Below are 12,485 nucleotides of genomic sequence, written 5' to 3'. Positions count from 1 at the left end.
CACTTGTGAATGTGTCATTCCTTAAATACACAATATAGTATGTAATTACTAAGAAATGTAGACTTTTAGCTAGTAGTTCCAAAAATTTCACCATGCTTCAAATTTTGAGTGAGTTACAAAAAATCTAATAAAAATTGCATGCAGGCTTGCTTTAAGTTATAATAATCATAATAAGCACAATCAATTATGTTTTTTCCATTCTGGATGAGGCACTCATATTTGGCATTCATCCAATATACCCAAAAGCAATGATTAGCACGACATCGTGAAACACTCCACTTGACTGGTATTAAGGGACTTTTGAAAATTAAATTTCAGCTTCGCATTCACATGAAGGCTGGAAATAAAAATAAAGAATCCGGTGCTCATTGTCTTTATTTTCACAGTTGAGTCAAACCACCTGTACCCAAAACAAGACAATCATCAAATAGTATAATTACTAATATCTTTTTAAATCTTGAAATATAATATTAAACTTGGTTTTGCTGCAGTCAGTTGATATACATTTGTATTTTTTTTTTACTATAGTATTATAATACATTCTGGAAAATGCGTTTCCATCAAAAACAAATATTTATATTCCAACACTTTGACACACATTCTGCAATAAACACAAACACACTCGGTGTCTTTAAAATGTACAACGCCTAATATTTGGTGCTCTTTCTGTTTCTACGTCAAAAGAAAACACTTCTCTTCAACCACAAAAACAATAAATGTCCGATCGCACGACGTCAACATTACATGAGCAGGAATCTACAGAAATGAATGTGAGTGTCTCAGAAGGACAATTAAAGTCTTTATGACGTCTTCACTTGTTTGGTCTGTTGTTAATTTCATCTAAATAAATACAATTTAAAAATCATAATAATAATAACAACAACTAAGTCAATGTTCATTTTACAGCTGCCATTTTACACAAAAAGGTCGTTTGACTGTGAATCAGCTTCACTTTGTAATAAATTAATAAATCTTGTATTTTCTTGATTAATCGTTTGATCATTTAGTCCACAAAACCTCCAAAAAATAATAAAAAGATAAATGTTCATCGCGGTTGCCGATAAAGCCAGAGTTGGTATCTTCAACTCAGATATTACATTTAATATCATAGAAGACAAAGTGAACATTTAAGACGGGGCCAGAGAGTTTTTTACATTTATAAACGTATCTATCAATATTAGAGGTTAATTACAGAGCTATAAAGCATTATTGGAAGACAATCCCCCATTAATGAAAGGTAGATTTGTGTGTTTAGATATCAGATAAAAATATCTCTCATGTCTTTTCTCTTAAATCAATAATAATTTGTAGTTTCTGTTGATCTCACGGCTTCATTACTTACATTAACAAAAACGTGAGTACATTTGTTCGTCCGATTGTCGTCTTCCTTCACTGAGAAACCGCGTGAATATTAAACATCTTCGTGGTTATTAGAATCTAAGAGGATGAAGATGTAACAGACGGATTAAAGACATCGTGGAAACAATAGCGTTGGAATCTACAGAAACAGAAACTACAGCTGCAGTTCCTCAAATGTCCACTTGGGGCTCCTCGAGTTGTAAGGTGTATTTCCGGAAAACAGATCGTCGTTATCAATACACTTATTAGATGATAAATACGTGGCTTTTTTTTTCCTTTTAAAGCTTCATTTTATATATTTTATTTTTAATAAATGTTATAATTTTTTTAAAACAAATCTGTGACTGAAGCGTGATAACACATGAAAATACTGTAGACGGTATTTTCATGTGATTCTTTCATGGGATATGTCATTTCATATTGAGATTTAAGTTCACGCTCAGTCGTGAAAAGGAAAATAATCCCCCAGATCTTCATCTAAAGTTGAGATGTTTGGTCATAAAACCTTCTTTCTCTCCGTTTCTCGTCCTATTTGAGTGCACAAACCCTTCGGATAATAAAACACAAATTAAAAAAGGTGTTGGCGTTGCTGCTGCAGCTCTCTCTCCCTCCCTCCCTCCCTCCCTCTCCCTCTCCCTCTCTCCTCCCTCTCCCTCTCCCTCTCTCCTTCCTCTCTCTCTCTCTCTCTCTCTCTCCTCCCTCTCTCTCTCTCTCTCCCTCCCTCCCTCTCTCTCTCTCTCTCACTGCGTCTTCACGCTCTTCTCTCGCTCCGCGGCGTCGAGGGCGGCCATGTTCTGGGAGGCGGTGACCAGGTGAAGCAGACTGATGGCCGTCTTCAGCAGGCAGATCGTCCCACAGAGGCCCTGCAGCCAGTAGAGCCAAGCTGCAGTACACAGAGTACACAAGGTACACAGGTCAACACAAGGTACCCAGGTCCTTTACTGCAGTCAAAGTATGAATACATACTGTAAAAAGTGTAGTGAAGTAGTTGTAGGAGTACTGCAGTACTGAGATACACAGAGTACAGCTCTTCTTACCTGCAGGTTCCTGGATGTGATGGAGGAGGAAGAGGAGGCAGAAGAAGAGCTCGTTCCCGGCACACATCACAAACAGCACCGGCTACAGGACACAAACACCGAGTCTGAGACACAATACACTGTGTGTGTGTGTGTGTGTGTGTGTGTGTGTGTGTGTGTGTGTGTGTGTGTGTGTGTGTTCCTCACCTTGGAGGTGTAGTAGATTCGGAGGACAGGGTTGCCGGAGAGGTCGATGCTCTTGTGGCTGCTTGATCCCGTTATTGTTGAGCTGAGAAAAAATAAACGACAGGAGAAGAAAGTAAGAAAGAAATCCTCCTCAGTCCAAATATGGTCACTTCCTGTTCACCGGTTGCAAAAAAGCCAAGATGGCGACGGACAAATCGTCTAAATCGAGGCTTCAAAACGTCCACAAACCAACGAGAGACGGAACCACGACTACGTCCTCTTCTGATAAACAGTCTGTTTCTTCACAGTATATATACATACATACTGTACATACATATAGCTACACGTATGTATGTGTATATATATACATATATATATACACATACATACATACATAGATATATGTAGCTACAGCTGTCTCCTGAATAGTTGGACACTTCATTCATAACATTGACCTTTTAATTCTAAATCAACATTCACAATAAAAGGCAGTATTTTGTGCATCGGGCTGTAAACACACAGTACAAATACACACACAGAGAAACAGGCCTTCTGTGGGCGGAGCCTACCTGTGCAGGTGCAGCCAGTGGCTGGCGATGTCCACACACATGCTGAGCTGGAACAGGAAGGTGCAGGACGGGTAGATCAGGGACAGGTTGACCAGCAGGCACATGGTGGCACAGCGGTCCGTCAGCATGTCCATCATGGCCCCGAACTTAGTGGCTGAGGAACGTCAACAACACAGGAAGTCAACAGGAAGTCAACAGGAAGTCAACGGCAGCTCAACAGGAAGTCGGGTCCTGGCCGGGGAGTACGTACACTGGTTGAGCGCCCGGGCGGCGTGGCCGTCGAAGGCGTCCAGCAGGGCGCTGAGCAGGTAGCAGAACACGGCGGTCCACGGGCAGCAGGGCATCAGGGCGAAGGCCAGCAGGGCCAGAGCGATGCGGGCGTAGCCTGCAGGTACAAGTACAACAAAGTACTTCAAAGCGCTGCTCTGGACGGAAGTACTTCCATTTCCTACTACTTTAATGTAGTACATCTCAAAGGTAACATTGTACTTTTTACTGTATATTCTTCTTGTACTACGCTTATTGCTCGTTCACAGTATTGTGATGCATGAACTAAAGATGACGTATTCATTTAGTCAGTCCTCAGTTTCATTGATAAGTTATAATATTTATATTTGAGGAACTTGTGCCTGAAATATTTAGTATTTCATCCTCTTACTGTTAAATGAACCATTGATTACAGTAACGACGTATTGTAGCCTAATTTTAATTAAAGTTGTTGCATCAGTTTGGATGGAGACCTGAACTCGGGTCTACCTGATCACAGTTGAATTGAACACACAAAGACAGACATTTTCATTTGAAGCATTCTGGAGCCAAAAAGAGATCAAAGTTCAACATAAGTGAAAGGTAAACAGTATAAATACACGTCAACTGAGATGGATGGAAAGATACAGATACAGACAGACAGATCGATAGGTAGACAGGTAGGAAAGACAGACAGATAAATACATGGCATTATGTTTGATCTGATTTCTTAAACCGATACTTTTCGGATGACTTCGGTGAGACTCGTCTTCAACAGAAAGAACAGCAACAGCCCCTGCTAGAGGTCACGTGTCCCGTGTGAACCTGTATGTTTATCACCATTATAAGAAAGTTTAAATGTAGCGAGCTGACGTCACGCGTCGGGAACAGACGACGGATAACCTACCGATCAAATTGGGAACGAAGAAGAAGATGTTTTCCTCCGCCATCTTGGATTATTAGTTGTTTTTTGCCGTCTTTCCGTGTCACGTGGCTTCGTGTTTCTTAACGCGTTTGAAAGAGAAACTCACTCGCAGAGACAGTTGAATGTGTTTTTGTTTTTTTCGAGCGATGACTTCCGCACAGAAGATAAATATGTAAAGTGTCTGTTTCCGGAAAACTAAAACGAGAACACGACTTCCGCTGTGATTTCAAAATAAAAGCGTAATGTTGGACTAATTTATTGTGAATGTATTTACACTTTAAATCACAAATAAAGATGTTTGTGCTCTACTAAAAACAAAACGTAGCATCTTAAAACATGTTTACAATGTTCCACTGGTTATTCTTCACACTGCATAATGTAGTTGTGTTATTTTTGGAGCCTAAAAGTTAGTAAATTAATCAATTAGTAGTTGGGGACTAATAATACTAATAGTGTAGTATTAGTATTTGTATTGTAACAGGGTGTTTATATACTGTAGTATTAGTAAGTGTGCTGTACCAGAGTAATCTTACAGTATAGTACTGTAACAGGATATTTAAATACTGTACTGTTAGTACTTTTACTATAACAGGGTATGTATATACTGTAGTATTTGTACTTTTACTGAACCAGAGTATTTTCAAAGTGTGGTATTAGATAGATTGTATACTTTATTCATCCCCAAGGGGAAATTAGTTTGTCACAGTAGCAAGCATCTTACATAGAAGACACAAAAATGACACACAAAAAATGTCAGGAATGCAAAATACAAGTACTTATTAGGTAGTAATATTAGTACTTTTACAATAATAGAGTATTTTCACAGTGTGGTATATCTTCACATTGTGGTCTTAGTACTTGTATTGAAGTAAAGGATCTAAATACTTTTTCAATACTGTCTTTTGGGGCAATCATTCAAGTTGTCCTTTTTAATTTGAAAGACAGAATCTCTATTTCCGGTCTCAGCGCGGCTCCGGTTGGTTGGACGGTGACGTCATGTGACGCTCCCCACAGCGTGCAGAATGAAAAGCTATTTTTAGGGGCGCGCTCGAAAAAGTCTTAATAATTACCTCCTAACATCCTTTCCTAACCACTTGTCCTTGACCTCTATGGAAAACGTCACGAGGTCAAGGACAGATGTGCAGGAGAACAGAGAGGAACGCATATTGAGAAACGGCCTTTGTTTATTGACACTTTGCTATATTCAGTAGTCATTATTATATTTCTTGTTTTGTTTTTTACTTATTTGTTTCTCCCAATAAATCAATATGCATTTATTTAGAAATAATCATCAGGGCACCAAAACAATAAAATAATCAATCTTTATGAATATAAACCCCTTATAAATAAACTAAATAAAACACTTCCTCCTTACCCGAATCCAGTCCACAGGTCCCGGGTCGAATCAGCCATCGTCAGTCCATCACCTGCTGATCCACACACAGAAACCAGTGAAACAGCGCCGCCTCCAGGCTGCAAGGTGAACAGCACCATACGTCATAACACTCAGTGAGGAAGCTTCACATTTAAAGCAGCCTTGGTTTCCGGAAGTAAGTTTTCCTCCAGGACGAGAAAATAAAAGACGAAACTTAAAAACATAAAATAATTACACATTAAATAGAATTATTATTATTAATGGAACAATCTCAGATTTTATTTGTATATAATGCATTGCCATTTATCCATGTACGTTTACATCATGTATACATTTCATCCTGAAATCAATTATGTTTTAAATGATCCTGGCAGGGCCTCCAGGCTCCATGCATTTAAATGATTTGATGTTGAAGGAAAAGCATTATGAATAGGCAAACAAGCAATAAAAAACAGTAAAGAACATCTCTCCCTCCCTCTCTCCCTCTCTCCTCCCTCTCTCTCTCTCCCTCTCTCTCTCACTGCGTCTTCACGCTCTTCTCTCGCTCCGCGGCGTCGAGGGCGGCCATGTTCTGGGAGGCGGTGACCAGGTGAAGCAGACTGATGGCCGTCTTCAGCAGGCAGATCGTCCCACAGAGGCCCTGCAGCCAGTAGAGCCAAGCTGCAGTACACAGAGTACACAAGGTACACAGGTCAACACAAGGTACACAGAGTACAAAGGTCCTTTACTGCAGTAAAAGTACTAGTATCACATTGTAAAAATATTATTTTACAAATGAAGTACTAATACCACACTGTAAACAGTACTCAGATAAATGTGTATGTACCTAAATGTGTTACCTGAGTTCATTAGAGGAACTGCTTACCTGCAGGTTCCTGGATGTGATGGAGGAGGAAGAGGAGGATGAAGAAGAGCTCGTTTCCGACCCACATCACAAACAGCACCGGCTACAGGACACACACGCTGAGTCTGAGACACAATGCACTGTGTGTGTGTGTGTGTGTGTGTGTGTGTGTGTGTATGTGTGTGTGTGCGTGTGTGCGTGTGTGTGTGTGTGTTCCTCACCTCGGTGTAGTAGATTCGGAGGACAGGGTTGCCGAGGTCGATGCTCTTGTGGCTGCTTGATCCCATTATTGTTGAGCTGAGAAAATAAAAGATGGAAGGAAACATTTCTACTTCTGATTGTATAGATTCATTTATGTTTGTTATGGAATTTAAACCAGGAGACAGCCTCAGGTGTTTTAAAGTGAAGTCAAAGCTTCATGTGTTAAAGCTGCATTCTCTCTCCTGACCACCAGGGGGCGACTCCTCTGGTTGTATAGAAGTCTATGCTTCATGTGTTAAAGCTGCATTCTCTCTCCTGCCACACTAAATCAGTCACTTCCTGTTGGACTAAATTAATAATAAAGACTTTATTGGTTTATTCGGCTCGTTTTATTTTGACAACTGCAGAACAACGCATGTTTCATTTTTAGTATGACAGCAGAACACAAGGTCGTGACCTTTGGATGATGATGCGATCCAATTTTGTAATAATTAACCAAAGAGAAAAACAGAGAAAATCAAAATGACAAAATGAGGTTGGTATCAAAGTTAATTTGTGTCTGGAGTAGTTATATTATTTATTCGTATGTAATGCATTGTGGCATTTATCATCTTGTTCTTTAAATATAAGAGCTCTATCCGTATAACATCTTTATCTTGCGGAACGAAACCTGTAAGGATCATAATTATTTTTTTACTGCAGTAAAAGTACTAATACCACACTGTAAATATACTTAACTGTCACAGCTCACACAGAGACGTGTTGTGGGCGGAGCCTACCTGTGCAGGTGCAGCCAGTGGCCGGCGACGTCCACACACATGCTGAGCTGGAACAGGAAGGTGCAGGACGGGTAGATCAGGGACAGGTTGACCAGCAGGCACATGGTGGCACAGCGGTCCGTCAGCATGTCCATCATGGCCCCGAACTTAGTGGCTGAGGAACGTCAACAACACAGGAAGTCAACAGGAAGTCAACAGGAACATCAGGTTGAGTCTCAGCAGCGTTTCATGGGGTTGAATTAAAAATGAATTACGATAGCAAAGCATTTTTAATGGTTTACTGACTTCAGGCAGTTGAAATGAATAAATAAATAATCTGGCTCCTTGTAGACAAGCTGCTGTATCATCATTAATCAACAACCAGTATCAGGTGAGGACGTACACTGGTTGAGCGCCCGAGCCGCGCGGCCGTCCAGTTCGTCCAGCAGGAAGCTGAGCAGGTAGATGAAGATGGAGGTCAACGGGCAGCAGCGCATCAGAGCGAAGGCCAGCAGGGCCAGCGAGATACGGGCGTAACCTGCAGGTACAAGTACAACGCAGTACTACTCAATGCAATCGCAAAGGTACATATTGTACTTTTTACTGCACTCCTCTGGTTCAAGGGATACTTCCGGTGTTTGTCAGAGTCTGAAAGCAGATAACCAGAAACCGGCCGTCAAAGGCCCCAAGAGATGTTTGGCATTGACCTCATGGGTTCCCCTACCTAGAAGTCCTAGAAGACAGGAATATCTGATGTTGTTGTTGGGTTACTATCTATATCTGCAACAGCACAAGCAATAGCTTGATTGCACCTTCCTGAGAGACTACAGGGGGAACACCAGCAGAGCTGCAGATTGGCAGGAAGCTGACTAGTCCTGTGGACAAGATACCCCTGACTTACGATGATGTTCACCCCTAAAACAACTATCAAGGCAGATGTTGATGAAAATATAAGGAGATCAAGACTAAGTCAGCAGAGGAACTACAACTGGAAGTGGAAAAGGTCTCCAGCGGGTACTTCAACAGCTTGGGCCACTAAACGACCAAGTTGTTTTGGAGGACACAGGATAGAAGAACTCTGCATGTTTGCAACCTTAAGTCCTTCTAAGATTTCCTTGGCTTCCAAGACCGATAATCTGCAGGAAATTTACCAATCAGTGAGCCTACTTGGTATGCTTGTATACTTCCCCCTTGGTCTTGTCTAGGCGGGGGGGTGTATACCAAGTGTCGTGGGCGACTGTGGCTAGGTGGTTAGTGTAATGGAAAATTTAACTTGTCAATTTCCTTCAGTGGAAAGCAAATGCGATGTGAAACACTTAAATGTCTTTAAGTATTTATTAAACAGAAACTAGGAAATAATTCAATTGAATGGGCAGAGCTCTTCCCCACAAATGGTTCGGAGGTCTGACCCGGAAAAAATAGTTCACATGAGTTTTATACATCAACAATTATTCTTTGAAATGGTTGCCCTCTCCCCTTTCCCCTCCCCCCACACTGCCATCCGTGTGCAGACAGGGGACAGTCCACGTCAGCGGCCCTGAGAAAGGAAAAGTGATAGCCCAGAGAACAAAAACAAGAAAACAGAAGAATCCAAACAATAGAAAGATACCCCTGCTATCATTCCAAGATGGCCAGGTTCAGTCTGGGCGAACTGACCTCACTAAACGATCCATACGTTTAAGAATAATGCCTTCTAAATAAAATTTCCACCACAGTTAGCATGGCTGTATTTCAATCAGAGGGTTGGTGGTTCGCGCCCCGTCCTCGGCTCTGCCGTCCTTGTCATTGTGTCCTTGAGCAAGAAACTTAACCCCTACTTGCTCCCTGTTGCTGTGTCTATGGTGTTGAGAGCTAACAGGTAAGTCCCTTTGGATAAAAGCGTCAGCTAAATGACATGTAATGTTAACATATATTTCCCCCCTAGACAAAGACAAGTGGTACAAGTATACCAAGCAGGCTCGTGATTGGTATATTTCCTGCAGATGATCAGTCTTGGAAGCCAAGGAAATCTTAGAAGTATACTGGTATGGCAAACTTCCCCCCTTGCCCCTCCATCCAGTTGATGGACACCAAACTAAACGGAGCAACAAGGGATGCAAGAACCGGCCGGGTTTTATGGCCAGGTGGCTTCCAGAGAACCTTGTTGAAGGCTGGACCTGTCTGGACCTGCCTGGATGCCTCTGTGGGCCTCCTCGCTGCCGTTGGGCCTTTAAGAGAAGTTCCTCCACTGCAACTCTCCAGACTTCTCCTTCTTCCCCCCAAACCACAACTGGATGAACCTGATGGACACACAATCCCCCTGGGGCAGCTAGCCTCCAACTGGTGGAGAGCATTTCTTAAAGTGACAGCGCAATTATTCTGCTGTCTGGCACCCAACTTATACTTTTAATAATTGGAAGGGAATCCTACGCTACGACATCTCAGAGGTACATATTGTACTTTTTACTGTACGACATCTCAGAGGTACATATTGTACTTTTTACTGTACGACATCTCAGAGGTAAATATAGTATTTTTTACTCCACTACATCTCAGAGGTACATATTGTACTTTTTACTGTACTTCATCTCAGAGGTAAATATAGTATTTTTTACTCCACTACATCTCAGAGGTACATATTGTACTTTTTACTGTACTTCATCTCAGAGGTAAATATAGTATTTTTTACTCCACTACATCTCAGAGGTACATATAGTATTTTTTACTCCACTACATCTCAGAGGTACATATTGTACTTCATCTCAGAGGTACATATAGTATTTTTTACTCCACTACATCTCAGAGGTACATATTGTACTTCATCTCAGAGGTAAATATAGTATTTTTTACTCCACTACATCTCAGAGGTACATATTGTACTTCATCTCAGAGGTAAATATAGTATTTTTTACTCCACTACATCTCAGAGGTACATATTGTACTTCATCTCAGAGGTAAATATAGTATTTTTTACTCCACTACATCTCAGAGGTACATATTGTACTTTTTACTGTACTTCATCTCAGAGGTAAATATAGTATTTTTTACTCCACTACATCTCAGAGGTAAATATTGTACTACATCTCAGAGGTACATATTGTACTACATTTCAGAGGTACATATTGTACTACATTTCAGAGGTACATATTATACTTTTTACTGTACTACATCTCAGAGGCTTTTAGAACTTACCGATCAAATTGGGAACGAAGAGAAAGATGTTTTCTTTCGGCATCTCGGCTGATTAGAAGTGTTTTCCTTGTCACACTAAAAGAGACTTTTGGATTTGAATACAGATTTATGATTCCAGACGGCAACTGTAAAAACACGACTTCTGCTGCAATTTCACAATAAAAGCGTCATGTTGACAAATGTTATGTTAAATAATTCACACCTCAAATCCCATAACTTTTACACCTTTTAACAATGTTCCGTTAAATATTTTGTATATTTGAACACTGCATAATGTTTACATTATTATGGTATAACAAATGATAGTCTATCTTTATTCGAGTTGTAGAGACAAAGTTTAACCTATTTTGATCATCAATAATAACTATAGTGTTCTCTGAAGCTTATGAACTGTGTTGTTGCTCTTTATCGTTTGTAGTTTTGTTTTCTGTATTGTTGTTTGTTTATCGTTCAATAAAGAAAATAAACACTCACTGAAGTTTTTCTGGCATTCATTCACTCTGTCCTTTTGTTTTGAAAGACAGAATCTCTATTTCCGGTCTCAGTGAGCACGGTGGACGGGCGGTGACGTCATAGGCTCCTCCCCTTTTAATACGTCCCGAAACCAGAAGAACAAGACGCCAAAGAACACAGTACTAACACGAAGTACTAATACCAGTGTAAAAGTACTAATACCACAGTGTAAAAGTACTAATACCACAGTGTAAAAGTACTAATACCACAGTGTAAAACAGTCTAAAAGTATTAATACCAGTGTAAAAGTACTAACATTTATTTTTCCAGTTTAGGAGAAATGTAAATATGATGTAAATGTTAAAGGATAAATGAGAGAAATCAATAGTTTGGATCTCCCAGAATTCAAACGGGTTCAAGCAGTTAATAAACAAATAAACAAACAAGAAAACAATGAAAACAAACCAACAATTCTGTTTTTGTTCATTTATTTCTCCAAAAGTATTTCGTTACGTTTCTGTACAACTCGTCTCTCCTGCAAACATTTTGAACCTGAACGTTTTAAACTCCGCCTCCTGCTGTAAAAACTTTGAAATCCATCCATCACTCATCATCATCATCATCATCCTCTTCATCATCATCATCATCATCCTGCTGGCCACAAACAAACAAACAAACAGTCGGGTGTCTTTGTTTTTTTGAGGAAACATTTTGGACCGACATTAAAAGAAAGTCTCTCCATGAAAGCAATGCATTATGGGAAATGTGCTCTTTTTTCCATTTGCACATTTTCTACACGTTTGTTTGGTTGTTGTTGTTGTTTTTCTTCTGGATCACATTGACTTCAATGCATCAGTTTTCAAACGTCAAACTGCCCCTGAACGCACCACAGAGTTCAGTTTACGACGGCAAATAAATCAGAGCTGAAATAATGAAACGTTTTCTCTTTTTTATGCGACGATCAACTGAACATCTCTTGCTCAAAACGAGACATTTTATTAACGACAAAAACCCCCAAAATATATTTTGTTAGACCCATAAAAAAGAGAAAAGCTCGTCGGACTCACGTCTGAGAAGAAACACTTTTTTTGGGCCATTTTAATAAAAATAATGAAAATTAAAATTGTTGCCAAACTTATTTTCTGTGTTCAATCAAAGAGTTTCAGCTCCGAGACGAAAACATGAGAAATGAATCTTCACATGAAGACAAACAAACAGCTTTAAACGGATCAACATCCAAAGAACAAGAAGAGCACAGAAATCCCGATGTCAGTGAACTGCTCACGGGAGAGAAACCGGAGCAGCTTTAATTGGCAAAACTTTACAAAATAATACTTTAAATAAAAACTACAGTTGGCAAAATGAAATCTCACAAACGTGTT

The 12,485-nt window shown here is 40.1% G+C and overlaps 2 protein-coding genes across 2 annotated transcripts; both read right to left on the bottom strand.

The window, feature by feature from the left end:
• Positions 1-2,099: 2,099 nt before the first annotated feature.
• On the bottom strand, positions 2,100-4,365 carry LOC306750035 (CDP-diacylglycerol--inositol 3-phosphatidyltransferase-like; the record flags this gene model as incomplete). The annotated part of the gene is made up of 6 exons (XM_079233414.1): positions 4,284-4,365; positions 3,381-3,515; positions 3,131-3,284; positions 2,583-2,664; positions 2,397-2,478; positions 2,100-2,242 (listed from the first exon to the last, which is right to left on the bottom strand). The coding sequence occupies exons 1-6, from the start codon at positions 4,324-4,326 to the stop codon at positions 2,100-2,102; spliced, it is 639 nt and encodes a 212-aa protein (XP_079089540.1). The 5' UTR covers positions 4,327-4,365.
• Positions 4,366-6,178: 1,813 nt separating this feature from the next.
• On the bottom strand, positions 6,179-10,693 carry LOC306750322 (CDP-diacylglycerol--inositol 3-phosphatidyltransferase-like; the record flags this gene model as incomplete). Its single annotated transcript, XM_079233731.1, has 6 exons — positions 6,179-6,336; positions 6,542-6,623; positions 6,742-6,817; positions 7,501-7,654; positions 7,883-8,017; positions 10,651-10,693. The coding sequence occupies 6 exons, from the start codon at positions 10,691-10,693 to the stop codon at positions 6,194-6,196; spliced, it is 633 nt and encodes a 210-aa protein (XP_079089857.1). The 3' UTR covers positions 6,179-6,193.
• Positions 10,694-12,485: the final 1,792 nt, after the last annotated feature.

Source organism: Taurulus bubalis (genome assembly GCF_910589615.1).
Source record: "Taurulus bubalis genome assembly, chromosome: 17".
NCBI lineage: Eukaryota > Metazoa > Chordata > Actinopteri > Perciformes > Cottidae > Taurulus > Taurulus bubalis.
The sequence above is the reverse complement of the archived record's forward strand: the minus strand, read 5'-3'. Positions and strand labels throughout refer to the sequence as shown.